Consider the following 24867-nt stretch of genomic DNA (forward strand, 5'->3'; position numbering starts at 1 on the left):
GCCTCCGGGGGTGGGGGGGCGCTAACGGGGCACAAACGACTTACCGCCCGTGCGTGGCGATTTTACTACCGCCCACAAAATTCAACTGCCGGTTTGCTGTGGCGCTAAATACGACTGCCATGATCTCCTCAGCCGGAGATCGTGACATCATCCAAGCGCGCCTTGCCCCGGTAGTGCCCCGGACCAGAAATTGATTCTCGCCACCTGCCTCAGCGCCTGCCACTAGGAACGACAGGTGGAGGGGGACGGTTTGCAGTCGGCTGGGAGCTTGGGGAGCGTTATTTAAAGGCGTGCGCTTACTGTTTTTTCCTGTCGGCAATCAATTCTGCCTACGCATGTTGAGAGAGGGAGAGAGGCGTTTGGAGAGATTTGACGGTTTCCTAGGAGTTTTGGTCGTCGGCGAAACTTATCAGGTTCCCATTACTCTTACCTTTGGTAGTACCACATTTACAAAAGTTAATGGGGGCTGTACTGGCGCGGGGCCTTGCCCTCCAGCTTCACCGGCGGAGAGAGAGAGTGAAAAACATGGCCAGAGGGAGGAGGGCCAACAGCCCTATCCACAGGAGACCTTACCCTCCCAAGGTATTCCAGGAGCAGTTCTCATGTATCCATCTGTCAGAGGAGCAATGTATTAGAAGGCTGCGCTTCAGCAAGGAGGTGGTCACAGAGCTCTGCCACCTCCTGCAGCCAGAGCTGCAGCCACAGCTCAGGACCAGGACATCGCTGTTGGTGGCAGTGAAGGTCACAGTCGCTCTCAATTTCTACGCCAGCGGCTCCTTCCAGGCTTCAACAGGGGATATTGCGAACATCTCCCCTTTCGCTGGCCATTGCTGCAACTGGGAGGTCACAGATGCTCTCTACAGAAGGAGAAGGGAGTACATCTCATTCCCCATGACCAGAGACAAACAGCATGACCGCGCATGTGGCTTCACAAGGATAGCGGGCTTCCACATAGTTCAGGGCGCCATTGACTGCATGCACATGGCATTGCGGGCACCTCATCAAAATGCAGGTGTGTTCCGCAACCGCAAAGGCTACCACTCTGAGCGTGCAGTTGGTGTGTGACCACAGCGCATCCTCGCCGTCAATGCTCGCTAACCTGGCAGCAGCCACGATTCATTCATCCTGCGCCAGACTGGTGTCCCAGCACTGTTCCAACCACTGCATCAAGCTCGCGGCTGGCTCCTTGGGGACAAGGGTTATCCACTCTACACCTGGCTGATGACACCGCTCTGTAACCCCAACACTCCTGCTGAGCTCGCCTACAGTGAGAGCCATAGCGCCACTAGGAACCTCATCGAATAGACTTTCAGCGTGCTGAAGCAACGGTTCCGGTGTCTTGACCACTCTGGAGGAGCCCTGCAGTACTCCCCTGATCGAGTATCGGTTTTCATAGTTGTGTGCTGCATGCTGCACAACCTCGCCATTCTGAGGACCCAGCCATTGCCACTAGGGATTGGTTGACTACCTCAGGAGCAGGAGGAGGAGGATGAAGAGGAGGAGGAGCAGCAACAATGTGGGAGGGAGGCACTCAACGTTGCTTCTGCAAGGGCCGTTCGTGAACACCTCATTACACAGCGCTTCCGATGAATGAGAGAGCAGATGGCATTTGGGCTCAACAACCAGATCATTACAGCCAGCCCGCTGCCCCTATGACTGGCCAAAGTTCCAATGAGAAACATGAGGAAATTTGTAACTTTGAAATAAACATTTTTATTTTCTGAACAACTGTGTCTCATAAAGCACAACCAACAACAACAAACACAATTTATTAACAGATCTGGTTCGCAGCACATCGAAATAATTCTTAACAAAGTGAACAATATATTTACAAACACATCCAACTTTGGTACAAACACTCCCCCCATTTGGTCTAAAAAATTTAATTAGTGGGCTTTCCTCAATGATCTCCCTCCCCTTCGCACTTCCCCCTCCTCCTACTGCTCCTCCGTAATGTGGCCCCAGTGGCTGCATCAACGCTGGTGGAAGACTGCTGAACCTGGGAGCCAGAGACTGCAGATGGACTTGCAGGACGTCCTCGACTGGCTGCAGACTGCACCAACTCTGCATGGGCGGCAGCAGTCTGGGCTGGCTGGGTTACAGGCTATGGCAAGTGCAATGGCGGAGTGGCAGTGGTGGGAGCAGGAATGTTGTCATTCTGAGGGAGGACAGCACCTTCCTGCTCGACCAACACACTGCCACTCCCCCGGGGCAGTACCTCAGCATCCGGAGCAATCTGCTCGAGAACAGATTGCTGGCCTGCTTCAGCACCGTCAGATCCCCGGTGGACAGTGGTCGTCCCAGCTACGATGGCAACAGTCAGCGCTTGCGTGACATCAATCTGAGATTGGATGGCACCAACCAATGACTCGATTCCAGCACTAAGCCGTTGCGTTGCCTTGGCATGTGCTGCAATCGATGCTACCACCTCACCCATTACACGCGGCATGGGGTCTGGGTTCCCACAGTCTCCCTGCAAGTCAACCATCCTCTGCAAAGAGGCAAGGATGGGCTCGAGGGTTTGCGCACAGATGACAGCTGTGCTGGCAGCGGACTCCTCCATGCTCCTAGCCAGTGCATCCATGCTCTCTGGCACCCTTGCCATTGCACCCATGAGCACAGTATGCATGCTCATCGCCTGTGTGTTCATCGCCGCGATATCGAGGTCCTCATTCACGTGCTGTGCTGCAGAACTCGTGTGTGCACTCGCCCTCTGGGAAGATGGCCCCTGAGCTTTCCTTTTCCCATGGCGTTGTTGCAGCCCGCTGGGTCCCGGAGCTTCACCCACATCAGAGCCAAATTCTCTGCTCCCCTCCAGTGACGGCGTGGTCCCAGTATCCAATGTGTCACCCTCTGGAGACACAGGCAGTGAGGCTCCGGTTTGGTGTTCCTGATCTTCTCCCGTGTCGCTGCCACCGGGAGGCTGAGGGACAGGCTGTTCAGATGGTGGCTCACTATCTGAAAGCAGGAAGGCACAAGAGTGGGTTTAACGTGAGGGGAAGAGGGCAGGAAGGGAGCAAGGAATGGAGACGGTATACTTAGATGGGAAGGGCTTGTGTTGTGAGGGGGGAAATGGTATGAGAAGAGGGAGAGGTGATGAACATGCTGTTGCTGTCCCCAAGGGGGTCGACCTCTCTGACTGCCATACAGCTCACGATGATGCTGTGCGCTCCTCCAACTGTGAGGAGGGGGTGCAGCTCCACATGACCTCCTCCCGTGCGTAACTGCTTCCTCCTGTTATGAGCAAGCTTGGACAGCGTGTGAGTGAGTGGGCAGCCACGTGTTTGGCAGATGTGCTTACCATAGTTGAATAGCCATTAATGTCTGCAAGGTCTGAGATGTGGATGTGACGTGTAGTAGATGGGCATAGTTGGTGGCTAAGTGTTGGGGATTTGGAAGTTTATACTGTCTGTGCTCAGAGTGAGGTTGAGATGGTGGGATGTAGAGATATTTCAAGCATGTACTCACCCTGACCACCTGAGTGAGGTCGTTGAACTTCTTGCAGCACTGGGTATGAGTCCTTTGGACCACGCTTCTGGACGAGACGTATTGGGCCACCTCCCTCCACATCCTTGTGAACTCCCGAGGCAATGGCCTCCTGCCAGTGTCTGGGAACAGCACTGCCCGTCAGCGTTCCACAGCCACAACCAGAGCCTCCAATGCCTGGTCGCTGAACCGGCGAGCTCTCTCCCTGGGCCTCTGAGCAGCCATGAGATTCCTGGTTGAAGAATTGCACCTTCTTGCAGGCCCAGGTCACAAGCAGCAGTGATCAGGGTGAGGCTGTGCAGCATGATTTAACCTCCCCTTTAAGAACTGGAAGACGCTAGTCTATTGGAGTACTAGGTAATTGACAGCGCCTGAGCTTGAGTAGCGCTCTGAGGTAGTGCCCCGTTCCCTGACATTAGTGCCCTAAGAGAAGTGTGTAGCACTTGATTTAGCGCTGCAATCACCTCCAGGGGCGTCAAAGACAAATTTCGCAGTCGCTGGTGCTAATTTGCGCCGGGTGTTCGCGGCTGGCCGATATTGGCGCCCCAAAATGGTCGATACCAAATTTTTCCCCCACAGTTCCTCTGACTCTGCTCCCTTGTGCATTCCTCAAGCCCACCTTTTGCAGCCATGGCTTCAGTCATTTAAGCGCCATGCTACAGATTTCCCTCTCTAAACCCCTTCACCTCGCCACCTCTCTGCTTTAAGTCTCTCCTTAACACCTACTTATTTGATCAAGCTTTTGGTCACCACTCATATCGTCTTTTGGCTCGGTGTCCATTTTTGATTGTGCCTCTATGAAGGTCTTGGGATGTTTTTCTTCAGTAAAGGCACCATATAAATGCAAATTGTTGTTGAATTCAGAATGTGAAATTTATACAAAGATATTAATTTTAAATAGTACAAATTGATCTTCCATGATGTTGCGCAAGGGGAAATCAAGACAATGTGAAGTCAGGTGAATCAGGGTTAGAAGGTAGGGCTAATTGAACTCGGGCCGCATATGTCATTTAGTCTCTTTTAAACACAAACATTTTGTCCTTATTTTTATGTATTACTTAGATTTTATATTATAGTTACGGGAAACTTTTTTTTATCCGGTGTGCCGGTTCATCAAAAATTCCGGATAACCGAGAGCTATAGTAAAAGATACGGAGAGCTGAGAGCTCCGTATAAAGCAACAAACCCTGTTGCTTAGCAACAGGTGCAGAACACTGCCCACAAGTTCCAAGAGTCTCTGTAGCTTAGCAACAGCTGCAGCCACACCCTTGCACAGCAACAGATCGAGGAAGGCAAGTACAATATGAAGTAAAACTTACCTGAACCTACTCCTGAATTTTGCCGGTTAACCGAGATTTCCGGTTATTTAGGTGCCGGTAAATCGAAAGTTTCCTGTAAATGGCAAAACTTGCAGCAATTTTCAAGTAGAGGAACGGAATTGGTTGGAGCATAGGTATTTCGCTGCAGTATAGACTGAGGAGTTGAAATATGTGAAATTGAGGTGCTACAGTGCCACTGCTGATGGGACAGTGTAATTACAGCAATTTTATGCAAACAGTTTCCATAGGAATTCATAATAGAAAAGTTTACACAAATGTGACAACGGGAAGCAAGGTTTTGCGCGTTCAGATGCAAAATTTTTAATGTATTCTAGATTGTAAGATTATTGGAGAATATGATCTTTGTTGTATTCGTCAGCAATCATGCAGAGGTGGCCACTCAGCATAAACTTGCTGAAACTCTTATATGGTTATTCCACAAAAATCTATATTAATCTTAGTGTGCTATACAGATGAATTAAAACATGTTATTATGGAAATAATTGGACAGTTCTGTGGTGTACTAATACAAAAGCTTGTCTCAATAGACCCACAGACCCTTGTGTGTGTGTGTGTGTGTGTGTATATACTGATTCTACAGGTTTATTTACATGTAGATTTACGTATTTATCAGTGCAGTTAGTTTTGTTGTAGTTTATTCCCATTTTCTGTCACTTGTGTTACTCATTTTTCTCCTCTTTATTCTAGCCCTGATGATATTGGCACCTGTTGGTACATACTCTTGTCTGGTTCTGTATTCATCAAGGAGTCCATGTTTCTTCCCAGAAGCAGGTATGTGTGCAGTAAACAAACTTTACAAAATTGGATATAGATGAGTGTTTTATATTGAGCATTAGTTATTTGAATATTGAATTTTATAATTGCTGTGCATGTTATGTGGCAACCAATTCCAGCATATGAAATACATTGTGTATTTGTAATTTACTGTGTTTGAAATGCTGTTATTACATTTATTAGCATATGATACATTGATATGATAGTTAAATGCATGGCAAAGTTTTTAATAGACTGAAAAGTGATTACTTGCTATATGTATTGTTGAAGGGTGTATCAAGGCACTTATTATACATTTAAATAAAATGATATGAAAACTTTATTTTATATTTTTAAAAAAACACTCTCAGCAGCCTCAAAAGGGCCCATCGAGGCACTCGTCGCTGCTTCCTTACGAGAAGCAACCCCAACTGGCCCATCCTACTCTCGCTTACCTTCCTACCCAGTGCACCCCCTGGGAGCTAATCCTGCCAACCTCCTTCCTGTCTCATTCACCCCCTCTCCCCACTGACCCTGTTTTTCTCTGCCAGCGTATCAGCTATCGCCGCCCCTCTCTGCATTTTCTTCCAGAATGTCAGCTTAGTTGTGAATGAGGCCTTTGCCATCCATTACCTAATTGTGGATGATTGCATTGACATCATGGCCTTGACGGAATCTTGGCACACTGGTGATGACACTCTTATAGAAGCCTCCCCACATGGCTATACCTTCCACCACCTGCCCCACCCAAACCGCCCTGGTAGCCCTTATCACTAAATCTCACCTTATTCTTTTTCCCTGCACCTCTGGTAATTTTTCCTCCTTTGAGCATCTTGCTTTGTTCCATCCCCCTCGCTTCCTTTAAAATCTTCATTCTCTACCACCCACTCAAGGATCATGTGAAGTTTCTTACCAAGATATCTTCACTTCTTTCTTCCCTCAGCCTCGAGTGACTTCTCACCTGCAGAGGTTTCAACCTCCATCTCAACTCACTTTGCCCTCTCTTCTCTGAGTTCACTACCCTCCTGTCCTGCCTGCACATCTCCTTTCATATGAATTAGCCTACCCATAGTCATGGCCACCCCCCTGACCTCGCCATTTCACAAAGCGCCTCTACTCCCATTGTGTCAATTACAGATAAGGCCATCTCTGGTCACTTCCTTGTAACCCTCTCCATTCACACCCCCTTCTCCCTCCCAACCCCCACTTCCTTTTGTGTCTGCCCCTGGGAAAAAAAACTCTTCCCCAAGTTCACTTACAAGTGCACTTTCAAATTGCCAACTGGCTAGCCTTTGGCCCTCCATTCACCACGACATTTCTGAAGCTACTGGTTCTGTTCAATCATAATCTCCCCATCACCTTTGAAGCCCTTGTCCTCGTTAAAACACTTACTCTCTTCCCCCTAGTCAACTCCTCTCTCTCTCCCCCACTAAAGCCTCCAAATTTGCTTCCTTAAATCCAAGGGACGCAGACTTGAACTTTTATGGTGGACGACTGGTTAACCATTTATCGCCAGATTTGGCTGGACCACATAAAGTACTATTGGGTCTTGCGCTCCTCTGCCAAAAGTGCTTACTACTCCAGGATCATCCTGGAATGTAAAGGTAACCCCCGGCTTCTCTTCTCTGCTACCAACCGTCGTCTTAAACCTCTCTTCCCTGCCCCCTCCACTGTCACCTCCAACAATGTGTGAGGAGCTCATGGACTTCTTTGCCACTAAGATTGAGACCACCCATTCAGCTGTCTCTGCCGCTTTCCTCTCTTCTCCAAGCCCACCAAGTCAAACTTAACCCCAAGGTTCCCCCCTGCCCTAGCCTTGAACTCGCATCTTTCTGTAGTTTCTCTCCTATCTCTTCTCATGCCCTCCCTGAGCTCGTCTTGTCCATGAGACCCACCTCCTGCTCCCTTGACCCTATTTCCACCAAACTGCTGACCACGCAACTTCTCTTCCTGACCCCATGTTAGCTGATATTGCTAACGGTTCCTTCTCCACAGGTACTCTTTATCTCCCTTTCAAATTTGCCGTCATCAATTTCCTCCCCCGCTCAAAAAAACTCACCCTTGACCCCTCAGTCTTTGCAAAGTACTGCCCCATCTGCAACCTCCCTTTCCTCTCCCAAGTCCTTGAACGTGTTGTCGCCTCCGAAATCTGTTCCCATCTTTCCTGCGACTCCATGTTTCAACCCCTCCTATCAGGTTTCCGCCCCTGCCATAGTACTGAAATGACCCTTATCAGAGTCACAAATGACATCCTATGTGACTGTTCCCATGGTGAACTATCCTTCCTCATCCTTCTCGACTGGTCTGGAGCCTTTGACATGGTTGACCACACCATCCTCCTCCATGCCTCTCCTCCGTTGTCCAGCTGGATGGGACTGCCCTCACCTGGTTCAATTCCTATCTATCCAGTCGTAGCCAGAGAATCTCCTTCAATAGCTTCTCTTTCAGCTCCTGCACTATTACTGCCTGGAGTCCCCCAAGGATCTATCAGATGATCTGACCAGAGCATTACACAGTTTCATCATAAGTTTCTGTTTTCTATTCTACTGTTGTAGCTATATTGGGTGTGTTGATTGCTGCTCCGCATTAGTTGGACGTTGAGATTTGAATCTACAAAGTCTCCAAGGTCTCTTTCAACTTTATCCTTTACTATTTCAATACCATTCAAGGAGTATTCATGTTGCACAATTTCCCTTGCTATGTGTGCCACACTTCAGTACTCTACATGTGTTTGCATTAAGTTTCACCTACTTCCCTAAAAAAAAGGGAGAAAGAAGAATGGGGACAATGGTCTTCAACAAAAAACATGGTAAAACTATAGGAGGAAAGGTGGCAGAAGATAATTTATCGCCCCTTAACCTTCTCTGCTTCCTTAGAGCAGAGAAGGTTAAGGGGGGATTTAATAGAGGTGTTCAAAATTATCAGGGGCTTTGATAGAATAGATAGGGAGAAACTGTTTCCACTGTCAGGAGGGTCAATAACCAGAGGACACAGATTTATGATAATGGGGAAAAAATCCAGGGGGAAATGAGAATTTTTTTTTATGCAGCGTGTTCTTACGGTCTGGAATGCACTACCTGAAAGGTGGAAGCAGATTCAGTAGTAACTTTCAAAAGGGAATTGGATATATACTTGAAAAAGAGAAATTTGCAAGGCTATGGGGAAAGAGCAGGGGAGTGGGTCTAATTGGATAGCTCTTTCAAAGAGCCAGCACAGACATGATGAGCTGAATGGCCTCCTTCTGTGCTTTATGATTCTATGAATAACTAAGTTCTTCATTTATGTGATATAATGATTAATAAAAAATAAAGGGCCCAACCTACTCCTTCCCCAATTCTTCCGGGAAAGCACATATTAATGTCTCCGTCTCAATCAGTGAGCTCTATCTGGTGGTAAATAGTCTCCAGTCTGGGAAAGCCTCAGGGCTTGATAGCTAACCCCTTCCAGTTACTTCTTTACAACTGAAAATTCTCTGCTAGGTACCAGCGACTTTCCCAGAAACCTTTAAGGAAGCCACAATCAAGTTAATACATAAATAGGGAAAGATCACATCCAGTGCTTTTACATTCAGACCTATATTCTTTACAGTGCTGACTAGAAAATATTGATCACAATCCTGCCCTCCAGACTAGATGGGTGATCCATGTAGACCAAACTGCATTAATACAAGACTACCCCTTGAGGGGCACCAACAAGTGGGTTTTCGTTGTAGTGTAATGCCAACAGCACCAACATGCTTGCCCTGATGCTTTCCCTAGATGTAGAAAAAACATTTGACTGGGTGGAGTGGAAATTCCTCCATATGTTAAGGTTGTTAAAAAGCATATGGGGTCCTTGGCTTTATAAAATAGTGGCATACTGTACAAAAGCAACAAAGTTATGCTAAACCTTTATAAATCACTGGTTATGCCTCAGCTGGAGTATTGTGTCCAATTCTGTGCACCACACTTCAGGAAGGATGTCAAGGCCTTTTAGAGGGTGCAGAGGAGATGAGATGATATTTTTTTTATGCTGTGAGTTATTATGATCTTTAATGCACTGCCTGAAAGGGTTGTGGAAACAGATTCAATAGTAACATTCAAAAGGGAATTTGATAAATACTTGTAGGGGAGAAAATTGCGAGGCTATGGGTAAGAGCAGGAGAATGGGACTAATTGGATAGCTCTTTCAAAGAGCCGGCACAGGCGCGATGGGCTGAATGGCCTCCTGTGCTGTAAGATTCTACAAGACACTTGAGAGAATGGTGACAAATTCAGAAAGTGGATTAAAACCCTGTACTCTCACCCCACATCTATAGTGTATGTCAGTGGGCTCAGCTCCCTATGCATTAGGAGTTCTACTGAGGAATAAGACAAATATGTCCCCTACCTCCCCTCCTCTTTGCCTTGACCAAAGAACCCCTGACGACGTGTAATTGTGAAACCAGACATCTGCAGAGTAGAGGCAGGAAGAATTGAACACAAATTATTGGTGTATACTGGTGAAATACTATTGTATGTAACCAACCCAACCAGTTCACACCTCAGGATCTTTCAAAGAATTGAAAGTATTTTCGAACTCTGGTTACAAACTCACCTACTCTAAAGGAGTGGGCAGGTTCCTCATGCAAGATGTTTTGAAAAAGTATGAGAGTCGGACTGAGTCAGGGTCTGACTTCAGGTACTTCAATATACCAATCGCATCAAAACTCGCTACCCTACCCCTCCACCTTGTCCCCATCTGGCTAACCTAACTAGACATATATATATATACTAATTAAAATCCTGTACTCACCCCACATCTACAGTGTACGTCAGTGGGCTCAGCTCCCTATGCATTAGAAGTTCTACTGAGGAATAAGACAAGTATGACCCCTACAAGTATGTCCACAGATATATACACTGATTTAACTAGATAAAGTAACTTGTCTTTATCGCTCCTGGATAGGGTAATTGCGATAAGGATGAACATTTTCCTCTGCCTTCTCTCTTGTAAGAGATTTTCCACCTCAAGCTTAATGATTTGGACGTGACTCCATATTGGCAACGGTAGATGTCTCATTGGTATACAGCAGAAGTCAGTACAGCTGGCAAAGACTAATATTAACTGACAGTAATTTACAGTTCTGAAGGATATTACCAAATTCGGTCACTGGACAGAGTAGCGTGCAATGTCTCCATTGTTTCTTTAATCAGGTCCGGCAGTTGTCTTACTAGCAGATAAGAGCATATTAGGCTTTGGACCGCTCCTCAATACTTGCGTACCAGAGAGACGTTAAGCGCATTTGGCTAGCATGGATCCGTCTCTACAGGTACTGTCGTCCTTCTCTCTACATCTCAGGTCAAACAGTCTCCTTTTATCCTTCAAAGTTCTGATCATTTGACTAACAAAGTCCAATCGTGTCTGTCCACGCCAGGTTTGCTTAATGAGCAAGTCTGCACGTAGCACATATTGACACTTCTCTTATCTTGTCCGACACCTTCAATCTCGGTGTCTCCTTCGGTTCCTTTTCGACCTCGCGTATGACATAGGCTTTGCAATGACATAGGCTTTGCATAGGCTTTAATCAATAACAAGATCTAGCCGTGATTTGCCCTTGCAAAAGCTGTTCATTTAGCAGATAGTTCAGTGGAACCTTACAAAATCTGATGAGCATTAACACTTATATCTTTCGGCAATAACGGCAACTTGACAAAAAAAGGAATACTCATAAAGCTTAATACTGTACATCTTATAATCATAAAGCTTAAATCATTTTATAATCTCACTACTTGTTTAAAATGCTGCTTATCAAGGACTTACAATTATGTGACCTAAATAGGCAAGAGGCAATAAATATGAGCTCAAGTGCTTTTAGCTACCAAAATAAGAGAGGGAATTTGGCCTTTCACACTTCAGACACTACCACTGGGTAGCTCAGATTGCTAACCCTCGCCAACAAAACACTTGGGGGCATATATTTATCTTTAATGTTAGAGCGTAAAGCATCATGTGGGTGGAGTGCATAGAGGGAAATTAGGCAGGGTGGATTGCATGCTTGTAATGTTTTACATCCAAATGTTAGAGGAAAATCTATCCCACAGTTTAGAATGGATACCAGGACCTTTCTACCAACCCCTGCATGCCTTTACCATTTATTCACCCTCAGAAAAGATCAACAGGGAGCCAGAAGCACCCCCTTGTCTCTGCAATTTGGAGCAAGCTCTGTGCCTCTCTTAAGATTCTACCAGGTCTATCAAATCCTTCCCTACTCAATGGGAGGACTCACCTCCAGTACATTCAGAGGATGGCAGGCAAACTGGATCATCGGATTGGCGCAGCTAATCCACGAGAGCCAGATTATGCCACCCTTCCAGTTAACGAATAAATTTCATATTTTCTAGTTTGACGAATAATGCTATGTCCATATGAGGTACTAACTTCGAAGCCTTTCAATATTTTTCAAACTTTGACGTGAAACAATTCCCTGGAACTCTTCCTCCACTTCCAGTAGTGTTCTATAGACTCGCCGTCACCCTGCACACCATGTTCGCCTTCATGACTCCAGACAGAACAGAAAACCTAAGGGACGTCTGTAAATGAGACCCAGATAGTCCATGAAGCAGGGAGGAATGATGCGAGATGGATAACCACCTGCAGCCAAAGCACAAAGGCTGACTCAAGGTCATATATTGCATCTCACCCAAGCCCAATAGATATCATCCCTCTATACCAGATGACTGTTGGAGGATGGGCTGTGGCCAGAAGAGTACTCTCATCCACATATTTTGGAAATTCCCTCACATTCAGCTATTCTGGATTGCAGTCTACGGGAGACCACAAGGACAGTGCATTTTCAAAAGAACCAGCTCGCTGTTTGTTGGGTCTACTTACTGCAGAGCGGGAGCCACCTGCAATGAGCAGGCTTGATTAATTGCAATAGCATGCATTTCTGCTCTGTGAAGTGAAGCCCAACAAATGTGTGGCTGAAGCACACGTGTGATATATTCCAGTCAAAATGAGTAGTGTTCACCCTCTGACTGAAGCTGGAGAAATACCAAGCAGTCTGGGGCTTATTTCTGAAGGTTCACGCAGCATAAAATCCCAAACCCTTTTTACACTACTTTTTACAAGCGCTGTGCAATCAAAATATACAATTGCTTTTTAAAATGTGTTCATGTACACTTTTGTGAATTTAACCATAAAAAATTCAAGTGTGTCTGCCTTGTGCTACATTTATTTTAAAATGTGGGTGACCAACAAAAGTGTTTCTTTGAAACATTACGAATGAATTGCTGTGGGGCTTCTCCTGCTCATCCATCATAACTTCAGTGGAAGAGCCATGGAGACCCTGAAAAAGTGTAAACACGGTTGTTGTTTACATAAGAGTTTAGCAACAGACTGCAGCTAGAAAAGTATTGTAAAGGTAGAAATAGTGGTGGTCAGTCGTTCCACAAAATCAAAATAACTAGAGATTAACTTCACGGATGTTTTCTGAATTTTAGTCAGTACTGTACATTTCTTTCCTTCCAAATTTGAGTAGTTTAATTAAAGAAAAGCCGAGCTAGCTGCACAAGTTCTTTACAAACATTAAGCTTGTAATTAAACATAGAAACATAGAAGATAGGAGCAGGAGTAGGCCGTTCGGCCCCTCAAGCCTGCTCCGCCATTCAATGAGATCATGGCTGATCATCCAAATTCAGTACCCCGTTCCTGCCTTCTCTCCATATCCCTTGATCCCTTTAGCCTTAAGAAATATACCCAACTCCTTGAATATATTTAATGAATTGGCCTCTACTGCCTTCTGTGGTAGAGAATTCCACAGATTCACCACTCTCTGGGTGAAAGAATTCCTCCTCATCTCTGTCCTAAATGGCTTACCCTTTATCCTTAGACTGTAACCCCTGGTTCTGGACTCCCCGACCATCGGGAACATCCTTCCTGCATCTAGTCTGTCTAGTCCTGTTAGAATTTTATAAATGTCAATGAGATACCCTCTCATTCTTCTAAACTCCAGCGAGTATAAGCCCAGTCGACCCAATCTCTCCTCATACGTCATTCCTACCATCCCAGGTATCAGCCTGGTGAATCTTCGCTGCACTCCCTCCATGGCAAGAACATCCTTCCTCAGATAAGGCGACCAAAACTGCACACAATACTCAGATGTGGTCTCACCAAGGCCCTGTACAGCTGCAGAAAAACATCTTTGTTCCTGTACTCAAACCCTCTCGCTACGAAGGCCAACATACCATTTGCCTTCTTAACCGCCTGCTGCACCTGCATGCTTACCTTCAGCGACTGGTGCACAAGGACACCCAGGTCTTGTTGCACTTCCCCTTCTCCCAATCTATTGGCATTCAGATAATAATCTGCCTTCCTGTTTTTGACACCAAAGTGGATAACCTCGCATTTATCCACGTTATATTGCATCTGCCATGCTTTCTGCCCAATCACCCAACCTGTCCAAATCATCCTGGAGTTTCTCGGCATCCTCCTCACAGCACACACGCCCACCCAGCTTTGTGTCGTCTGCAAACTTGGAGATATTACATCTAGTTCCCTCGTCTAGATCATTAATATATATTGTGAATAGCTGGGGTCCAAGGACCGATCCCTGCGGTACCCCACTCGTCACTGCCTGCCACTCGGAAAAAGACCCGTTTGTTCCAACTCTTTGCTTCCTGTCTGCCAACCAGTTCTCTATCCAAGTCAATACCTTGCCCCCAATCCCATGTGCCTTAACTTTACATACTAATCTCTTATGCGGGACCTTATCGAAAGCCTTCTGAAAGTCCAAATACACCACATCCACTGGTTCTCCCGTATCTATTTTACCAGTTACGTCCTCAAAAAAATTCCAGTAGATTAGTCAAGCACGATTTACCTTTTGTAAATCCATTAACTTTGCATTGTGACTAATGAAAACATTGATTACTTCTGGTGAGGTATATAAAACTTATGTAGCTGAATTTTCGAAAATAGAATGTATATAACTGGAATTAATGGCTGTCAAAGGTATAAAAGTGTGACTGTAATCTAGCCAGGAGCACCCCTATTGTCTTAGAAACCCCTGTTGTCTTTACTACGCTCCTTTCGTTGGATGTATTAATCAAAATTGCATTTAGTTCAATGATATGTAGTGTTAGAGATGGATAAAAATGATGATCCTGTTGATAGTTCTACAGTACCATTTGGACACATAGTTCAATATATGACCATAGCTTTTATCTTTAGTGGCCCCAATATCATAAAAAGAGCACTCCAGAGGAAAGCTCACAAAAATCACACAGGTGAGTCTTAACCTTATGAGCTGGCAGATAATATAATCCACTTCTGTAAGTTGTATGATTTAATCATTTCTCATACTGTGACAACTGCAGCTATTTTCTAGCACTGATTTTGGGGGGATTGCAGTGACAAAAAACTATCAAATGATGATATAGCCAAGTTTAAGGGTCATTGCAATTCTGTGCTGAATCTCTCTAAAATAGTTTTCAAAATACTTTCCATGAGATGAAATTGACGAGAGTTGATGTTACATCATTGCATATCAATTGTGAGTGCCATGGCAATATAGAAATTGACTCTCAAGATGAATATTGATTAAGCAGCCCTGTTACAGAGGACAACTGCTGGATTACTAAAACAAATAACTTATGCAAAGTACTATTACAGTATATTGGATTTTGAATCATCTGCCAATTCTTTCGTAAATCCTTTTAGAGCAGTGCATTTCAAGAGTTTTCACTGAAGTGTGTTGTCTGAAAGTTTTTGTGCAACTAGTTTTTAAGTCAAAAGGTATGAGCTAGTTAGCTTTTTGGCACATGCCACGAGTGTTAGTGGATCTCAGAATATCTGACGCACATTGGTGAAGCAGACGCTTAACTGTTTTCCCACATGATACTAGGAATCTACTATTGATACTATTCTACAAAATCTTGATTATTGCATATAAGCAATCACATGTAATATGCATTTTTCCTCTGCTTGAAAAAAGTGCACGATATGCACTGATTTCTATCCCATTTTCCAACGTAAAATTGCATTTTGTATGGAAAATCACCTTGCGGCTTGTTTTTTTTTTGAAGAGTATTTTGTAGCTAAGCATTCCCTTTTCATGAACACCTGGGCTTTGAGTCAATTCTTCAGTATTAAATGACGAGTGTTATTTATTAAATATTATACTATATATTTGTTCAAATACTTCAATAGAGGAACATTAGTTTTGCAATACGAATGGCTTCAAATAATTATAGCTTCAGAAACTTTAATGTAAAGCATGAGAATATAATTGTTATATTAATATGTAGCATAAAAAACACAACTAAATCCTAATTTATGGAAAATTGTGTTCACACCATTGTACAAGTCGTACTGACTTTTGATTTGTAACTTGCAGGAAGCTTTTTTTAATTTCACATTTTTCTTCTAGGAGTTAGTAATAAACTCAGTCTGCGATTATACTATAAATCAGGAATGAGTTGTGGTACTGTCATAAAACTTGAAACATTATGTCACAAGTATGTGTCATATGGACAGACAGGTTCAATATTTATGTTGTCTGCAGTCTCACATAGCTACAGGATGTCAGATTTGATTTGTGCCCACTTCAATTGAATCAGGACTTCACAAATTTACTAAAGTAAAATTAAAATACAGGTTTTTGCTGTTTACTACTTTTGTGTAGTGCTGCTGTTTTTGTTGTATGCAATATACCCTTTACTTTAATGACATTTCACAGTGAAACAATTTTATTGAGCTTGATTTTCTATGCCAACACACTGATCCCAATTGGGGTTGGATATATACTTGATAAAGAGAAATTTGCAGGGCTATGGGCTATGTTCCATGTGATTTCTTTTGGCCCTGTGGGCCATTCAAATACCACACGTGCGGTTTTTACATTTGGAATGCTGGCAGGGCGGGTTGTCTGGAGCAGACCGCGCACCTTACAGGGAACACTGGCTATGGGGAAAGAGCAGGGGGCTGGGAGTAATTGGATAGCTCTTTCAAAGAACTGGCACAGACACGATGGGTCTAATGGCCTTGTTCTAACTTTCTTCCACATGAATTGCAGCTGATGGTAATCTTCTGAAAGAACTAAAAGTAGTAATTAGAATGATATTGCAGTGGGAAAGGGCATTTCTAGTGATGTCAGTCATCATACCGGGGGGAAACACTGTCTTTAAGGAGATTTAAATTCAAACCCTAACTGTAAAACCTATATACTGTACATCTCTGGTTTTTCCCCATAAAGCTGTTTTTTCCCCCAAAGGTCTTAAGCGGCCATCAATTTGAGTTGAGACCTTTTGAAATTCAGGCCAAATAAGAATTTTGTTAAAACTTTATGAATGTAGCAGTTTAAACAAAGACCACTTGTGTCTCATGGCCAGTTATGTTGGATGAGACCTTGCAGATAACTAAACCAATGTTGTTGCAGCTCTTTCTGATTATATTGAATGTTATAACTGAATCTTCTGGAACTAGGGCCTTTAATTTTAGAACTATGAAGAACAAATCGTTACATTGTGTTTATTTGGCCCAAATACAGTATGAATTAAACCTATCATGGTCAAAAGTTCAGTTGACAGCCCTCTACCACTGGCACACTGTAACTGCTGTATGTACAGCCCCCTCCAACATTAGCCCACTGTAACTATTGAAAATGCTACATAATGGACTGCAGCAACTCGCTAAGGCTACTTCAACAGCACCTTCCAGCCCTTTGACCTGTACGACCGAGGACAAGAGCAGCAGTGTCATCGACATACCATCACCTGCAAGAACCCTTCCAAGTCACACAGCATCCTGATATGAACATATATTCCCATTCCTTCATTTGTTGCTCAGATCAAAATACTGGAATTACGTATCTAATATCACTGTGGGAGCATTTATCACCAGAAGATGGTTCAAGGGAAAGGCCATCACCTTCTCGGGGCAACTCGAGCTTGCCAATAAATGTAACCTTGGCAGTGCCACCCATATCCCAAGAAAAAATAAATAAGAAAAACAGTCATTGGATAACTCTGAACTTTAATAAGAGATTATACATTGTTCAAATCTTGCATTGGATTATCTGATTTAACTAAATTGGCACTGCATCCAGGAAAAGCGTAATTTACTGACAAGTTCATAAACCATCTCACAGGAAATAGGAAGGGAACAGAAAATGCTCATGACCATGTGAAAGCATTTGCAAATATCTATAAAACCTGCTGTTGTTCACATAACTTAAACTGTCATTTTTGCGGTATTGCAAAGTGGAAAAGGTTTTGTGAGGGGTCCCCAGCGGTCAGTGGGAGCAGGGACAAGTCTGTGGAAGAATTGGTGTGGGGGTGGGAGGAGGAAAGGCTGTCTGGATGCATGAGAAGCCTTGTGAGGCACGAAGGAGCACTCCTGGCTCACAATGAAACCTGAAATATAACTTTAAAACTTACCTTCTGGGCCACTTCTGGTCCAGGATCCCATTCCTGACAGGGGAGCCGACACTGCCACCGGCTCAGGCCTCGGGTTGAAATTGCAGATCGGGTCATGATGGCATAATTGGATCTGATCTGCATATTTAAGGCAGGACCCTGCTTCCTTCCTGCAGGTATCCTGCTCGCCTGCTTAAAGAGCAGGTTAATATCTGGACACAGCGGGAAGGAAGCGGGATCAGTTAGGATAAGTGGCTTGCTTTATTTTAACTACCCTCTCCCAGGTCCTGTTTCCGTCAGGTGGGGGCAGTTAAAATCGGGGTCAATAAATCCAGTCAGGTTGCATACTGACTCTTCACTGTAGGAAAGATTTCCTCATGGAGGCCATGTCACACTGTTTGGGCTTGACACCACATGGAGTATAATGCCAGTGCCATGTCAAGCCAAGCTTTAACAAAGTGCTCAAGGGGCTCTGTTGGAACTGCTCGGTAAATTCATGTTAAAACAGGTTCTTTTAACATCTTCGATTTCAGTCACAATCGGCCCTCAGTATAACTTACGGGTTTCTGGTTGCAAAAAGCGCACTGCAGTTACCTATCTCACACCAGTAGTGCAGTATAACATTGTGGTAAACCACTTTTATCGTTCACTATCGTTACACTATAGTTATCACTGTTATATCGTTACTCTATGGTTATCACTGTTCACACTGTTGTATCACTATACGAGGTCGCCTCTTGTCACACTGTTATACCTGGGCTGACCACTGCTGACTCCGCCCATGGCTCCACCTACCTGCCCAGGTATAAAGGTGGTCGACTGGCTGGCATTCCTCCTTGTTGGATCCGATCACCCACGAGGGTGGGCTCTGTTATTTAGCCAATAAAAACCTATACTTACTTTCTTAACTCGTCGCTTTTCATTGGATGAATTGATAGGTATATCAAACATCAGCCTTAAAATACTACAGAAATTTAATTCAATTTACAGTGCATTTCTCTCAAAACACTTTCTGCAAATGAGTATCCCGGAAGATGCATTTAAGGGGAGGCTGGACTTCTCGAGTGCCGGGCTCTTTTGCCGGCAGTCCGATCCCTGGTGGCCCAGCTGGGCCCAGGGTCGAGCTGTGCTAGGCCCCTCCCCTTTAAGAAGGGGAGGAAGGCCTGCAGTACCATGGTGCACGCGCTGCGGCACGTAATGCCGTGATATTCCCTCGCAACGCCCCAAGAGGGAGGCGGAGCACTTCTAGTAGCGCCCCGCTTCTCTCTTGGGGCACTACCAATGAATTTCAGCCGCAGGGGCGCTAATTTTTTTGGGTTAGCGCCCCAAAGGGGGCGCGACTCAATTTCCCCCCCAAAGATTTCAATGTATTTGTTATATGGTATGACCTAGTTGCCTCCTCTGATGAACAATGAGCTGTTATTTGTTTTGTGTTTGGATAAAGTATCCAGATTTGTAGCTGTGTCTTAATTTTTATTAGGTGTTCAGAAAGTCATTTCAGTGACCTTAATCCCGCTTTAGTTTTCTTGATAGTATATGCACTCCTGGCTGGCCTCCTAGGTTCTACCCTACATAAACTTGAGGTCATCCAAAACTCGGCTGCCCGTGTCCTAACTCGCACCAAGTCCCATTCACCCATCACCCCTGTGCTTGGTGACCTACATTGGCTCCCGGTTAAACAGCGCCTCGATTTAGAAATTTTCATCCTCCATGGCCTCGCCCCTTCATATCTCTAGTCTCCAGCTCCCCGAGATACCTGCGTTCCTCTAATTCTGCCCTCTTGAGCATCCTTGATTATAATCGCTCAACCATTGACGGCCGTGCCTTCTGTTGCCTAGGCCCTAAGCTCTGGAATTCCCTGCCTAAATCTTTACCTTTCCTCCTTTAAGATGCTCCTTAAAACCTACCTCTTTGACCAAGCTTTTGATCATCTGCCCTAATTTCACCTTATGTGACTCAGTGTCAAATTCTTTGTCTTATAACACTCCTGTGAAGTGCCTTGGGACGTTTTACTATGTTAAAGGTGCTATATAAATACAAGCTGTTGTTGTATACTCAATAAAACTGGGATTGAAAGACTCTTTCCAGTGTGTTCCGCGTTATGACCCAATTTACCATATAATTGAGAATAAAAACATAACCTTGATCCATTGAATACTGTTTGTAATTATTAAACTTCACGCTGCTTTACGAATGATTTTGGAAAGCGTTTTTCATCAAGTCAGTGGGGATTCTTTATCAACTGTACTCACTTTTCTGGATAATTAATGCCCGCAGCTATAATTACAAAAAGTATCCAAAGGTACAGTTTTCGCAAAATAAATGTGTAGTACTGAGAAAGAAAACTAAAGAAGAAAGAACTTGCATTTATACAACGCCTTTCATTACCTCAAGACATCCCAAAGCCCTTTACAGCCAATGAAGTTCTTCTGAAGTGTAGTCACTGTTCCAATGTAGGAAACGCAGCAGCTAATTTGCGCACAAGGTTCAACAAACAGCAATGTAATAATGACCAGATAATCTGTTTTAGTGACGTTGCTTAAGGGAGAAATATTGGCCAGGACTCCTGCTTTGCTTCAAAATATTGCCGGGGGATCTTTTACGTCCACCTGAGAAGGCAGACCGCGCCTTGGTTTAACATCACATCCAAAATAATAATAATAATCAACTTTATTGTCATTGTTAGTGCACAAGTGCAGTACAACGAAATGTAGGCTTGCGGCTCCCGAGAGTGTACATTTAGATTAAGACATTTAAACATTCAACATTCATTTGGCTTGTAATACATTAACATAAACATAACCATAATAAAGTGCATTGGCAGATGTGCAGGCTTTATAGTTTATTTGTGGAGTTCAGTAGGATGACAGCCCTGGGAAAGAAGCTGTTCCTAAATCTGGTCGTTCGGGTGCGAATGCATCTGTAACGTCTCCCAGATGGCAGGAGGGCGAACAGACTGTGGCTGGGGTGGGTAGGGTCTTTGATGATGGTCCGTGACCTCCGTAAACAGCGCTTCTGGTATATGTGCTCTATGGTCGGTAGTCGGGTGCCGGTAATGCGTTGGGCAGTTTTGACTACCCGCTGCAGGGCTTTCTGGTCATAGTAGCTACAGCTGCCATACCATACTGTGATACAGTTCGTCAGGATGCTCTCTATTGTGCAGCGGTAAAAGTTAGAGAGGATCAGCGGTGACAGGTTACATCCCTTCAGCCTCCTTAGGAAATATAGGCGCTGCTGGGCCTTCTTCACCAGAGAGGAGGTATTGAGGGACCAGGAGAGGTCTTCCGTGATGTGGACTCCGAGGAACTTAAAGCTGTCCACCCTTTCCACCACAGCCCCATGGATGTGGATGGGGGGGTGACTTCCGCCTTTAGACTTCCTGAAGTCCACAATGATTTCTTTGGTTTTCTTGATGTTAAGGGCCAGGTTGTTATCGGCGCACCACTTCACGAGATGCTGGACCTCCTCCCTGTAGGCTGACTCATCGTTGTTGGTGATCTGGCCTACTACCGTGGTATCATCCGCAAACTTGATGATGGTGTTGGAACCATGAACAGCCACACAGTCGTGGCTGAAGAGGGAGTAGAGGAGGGGGCTCAGCACACATCCTTGTGGGGCCCCTATGTTCAGGGGCAGGGACAGAACCTCCGACCGTGCTGCACTTCCTTAGTACTTGTGATGAAATATATGTCTTCGTCAGCCCCTGTGTTTTACCTGCATTGTATTGTGTGTACCGCCCCCTTTTCCCCTATTGTGTGTATTGGCTCCGCCCCTGTCTTTTGTCATATAAAGGTCTCAAGAGCTGTATGAGTCATTCTGCCAGACGAATCTGATGTGGAATGACGTGCAATGTTCTTAGCGATTAAAAGCCTTCAGTTGAATCCTTTAACTTCTTGTCTTTGAGTTTGAAAAGGAGGGACTGGACTTAAAACAGGCTATGGGCATAGCGCGATCGCTGGATATGGCCCAGAGGAACTCTGAATCCTGTTCCTCAGGCCACGCGGCCCACTCCGCCTCGTGCGCGCCGTGGGGGCCGCCATCTTGGAAGCCATCTTCACCTCCCAGGTCTCAGGCCAGCCCAGCACCGTCGGAGCCCCAGCCTCCACCCAGGAGCCCCACTACTGCCGCGATGCATCGGGGCCCGAAATGCTACTTCTGCGGCCAGGACAAACACCCCCCAGGCATCTGTGCCCAGCGACGGGCACCACCTGTTTTAAATGCTGGAAGAAAGGACATTTCAGTAAAGTCTGCAGAGGGAACCCCGCCTCCAACTCCGCCACCGCCGCGTGCGCGCCGTGGGGGTGGCCATCTTGGACGCCATCTTGTCCACCCTTATGGAGTCCGCCATCTTGTCCCGACTACACGGACCCCCAGGACCCACTGGTGGCCTCAATCACAGTGGATCAATCCAGGCCGCATCAGTTGTCTAGATCAATGATGGACATAGAGGTAAACGGGAACAAGGTTAAATGCTTGATTGACTGCGGGAGCACCGAAAGCTTTATTCATTCTAGCCTGGTAAAACGACTTTCACTAACGATAGTCCCTACACAGGGCAAAATCGCCATGGCTGATAAGGCTCATACCTCAAAAATTACAGGTTTCTGCGCGGTTATGTTGTCGGTAAAAGGCACTGATTACAGAGATTTTAAACTGTTGATAATGCCAGATCTCTGTGTGAGCGTGATCTTGGGTCTGGACTTCCAGTGCCACCACCAAAGTATCACGCTTACCTACGGTGGGTCCCAGCTGCCCCTCACGGTGTGCGGTCTGGCTACCCTGAAGGTCAAGCCGCCCTCTCTGTTCACCAACCTCGCACCCAACTGTCGACCCATAGCGACCAAGAGTAGGCGGTACAGCTGGGAGGACAGACGGTTCATTGCGTCTGAAGTAGAAAGACTCAAGCGGGAGGGTATCATCGAATGCAGTACCAGCCCGTGGCACGCCCAGGTAGTGGTAGTTAAGGGTAGCGAAAAGAAGCGGATGGTGATAGATTATAGCCAGACGGTTAATCTATACACCCAGCTAGACGCCTACCCTCTGCCCCGCATAGCGGATATGGTTAACCAAATCGCGCAATACCGGGTGTTTTCCACCATCGACCTAAAATCGGCATACCACCAGCTCCCCATTAGGCCGGAGGACCGTCCATACACCGCCTTCGAGGCGAACGGACGCCTCTACCACTTCCTCAGAGTCCCCTTTGGGGTAACGAATGGGGTCTCGGTCTTCCAGCGGGAGATGGACCGCATGGTCGATGAGAACCAGTTAACAGCCACCTATCCATACCTAGACAACGTCACCATCTGCGGCCATGACCAGCAAGACCAAGACTCGAACCTCGCAAGATTTCTGAAAACCGCCCTCAGACTCAATCTCACCTACAACGAGGATAAGTGTGTCTTTAGCACCACGCGCCTCTGTATCCTGGGCTGCGTGGTGGAAAACGGGGAAATCGGTCCGGACCCCGACCGATTGCGTCCCCTACGGGAGCTACCCCTACCAAACACTCCCAAGGCCCTGAAAAGGTGCCTGGGGTTTTTCTCCTATTACGCCCAATGGGTCCCCAATTATTCTGACAAGGCCCGTCCCCTCCTGAAATCAACGTCCTTCCCGCTCACGGCTGAGGCCCACGCCGCCTTCAACAGCATTAAACACGACATTGAGAAGGCCGCGCTGCGGGCAGTGGACGAAAACATCCCTTTCCCGGTCGAAAGCGATGCGTCCGACTTCGCTTTAGCAGCCACCCTCAACCAGGATGGGCGGCCCGTAGCCTTTTTCTCAAGAACCCTCCAAGGGCCCGAGATCAGGCACTCCTCGGTAGAGAAGGAGGCCCAGGCCATAGTGGAGGCAGTGCGGCACTGGAGGCACTACCTAGCCGGCAAACACTTCACCCTGCTTACCGACCAGCGGTCGGTAGCCTTCATGTTTAATAACAAACAGAGGGGGAAGATCAAGAACGACAAAATTCTCAGGTGGCGGATCGAACTCTCCACGTTTGAGTACGACATAATATATAGGCCGGGGGCCCTCAACGAATCCCCCGACGCCCTATCACGAGGGATGTGTGCCAGCATCCAGGGGGACAGGCTACAGGGCCTCCACAATGGCCTCTGCCACCCGGGGGTCACCCGGCTATTTCACTTTATAAAATCCCGTAACCTGCCCTATTCCATCGAGGAGGTCCGGTCTATGACCAGGGGCTGCCGCACCTGTGCGGAATGCAAGCCCCGTTTTTACAGGCCCGACCGAGCCCACCTGATCAAAGCTACACGGCCATTTGAGCGCCTGAGCTTAGATTTCAAGGGACCACTCCCCTCCACCGACCGCAATGTGTACTTTCTCAACATTGTGGACGAGTACTCCCGCTTCCCATTCGCCTACCCCTGCCCAGACATGACCAGTGCCACGGTCATCAAGTGCCTCGGCAGCCTGTTTTACACATTCGGCATGCCGAACTACATCCACACTGACAGGGGAGCGTCGTTCATGAGCGACGAACTGCGCCAATACCTGCTGTCGAAGGGGATAGCCACGAGTCGGACCACTAGTTATAACCCCCGGGGTAATGGGCAAGTGGAGAGGGAGAACGCGACGGTGTGGAAGGCGGTCACCTTAGCACTAAGGCCTAAAGGCCTCCCTACCTCCCGCTGGCAAGAGGTCCTCCCAGACGTACTCCACTCGATAAGGTCGCTACTGTGTACTGCTACTAACGCCACTCCTCACAAGATGTTTGTTTTTCCCCGCAAATCAACCTCGGGAGTGTCCCTACCTTCGTGGCTCTCCACCCCAGGGACAGTCCTATTACGGAAGCATGTGAGGGGCCACAAAACGGATCCCCTCGTGGAGGCAGTACACCTACTCCACGCAAACCCACAGTACGCGTACGTCAAGCACGCCGACGGGCGTGA

The 24867-nt window shown here is 46.1% G+C and overlaps 1 protein-coding gene across 10 annotated transcripts in view; it reads left to right on the forward strand.

Annotated features, from left to right (window-relative positions):
- rapgef2b (Rap guanine nucleotide exchange factor 2b) overlaps positions 1 to 24867 on the forward strand; it is a 1083630-nt gene that overhangs the window by 250465 nt on the left and 808298 nt on the right. For all 10 annotated transcript variants that reach the window (XR_015081639.1, XM_086010726.1, XM_086010745.1 and 7 more), the window contains one exon: positions 5514 to 5597. Coding sequence is in view for 8 of the 10 variants with exons in the window: in XM_086010726.1 (XP_085866852.1) it covers positions 5514 to 5597 (84 nt within the window). In the remaining 2 variants the exon portion in view is untranslated. Of the gene's footprint in view, positions 1 to 5513; positions 5598 to 24867 lie in introns of those variants that run through there.

This window comes from Somniosus microcephalus, chromosome 2, assembly GCF_052327205.1.
Source record: "Somniosus microcephalus isolate GS21.2 chromosome 2, FLI_Smic_1.0, whole genome shotgun sequence".
NCBI lineage: Eukaryota > Metazoa > Chordata > Chondrichthyes > Squaliformes > Somniosidae > Somniosus > Somniosus microcephalus.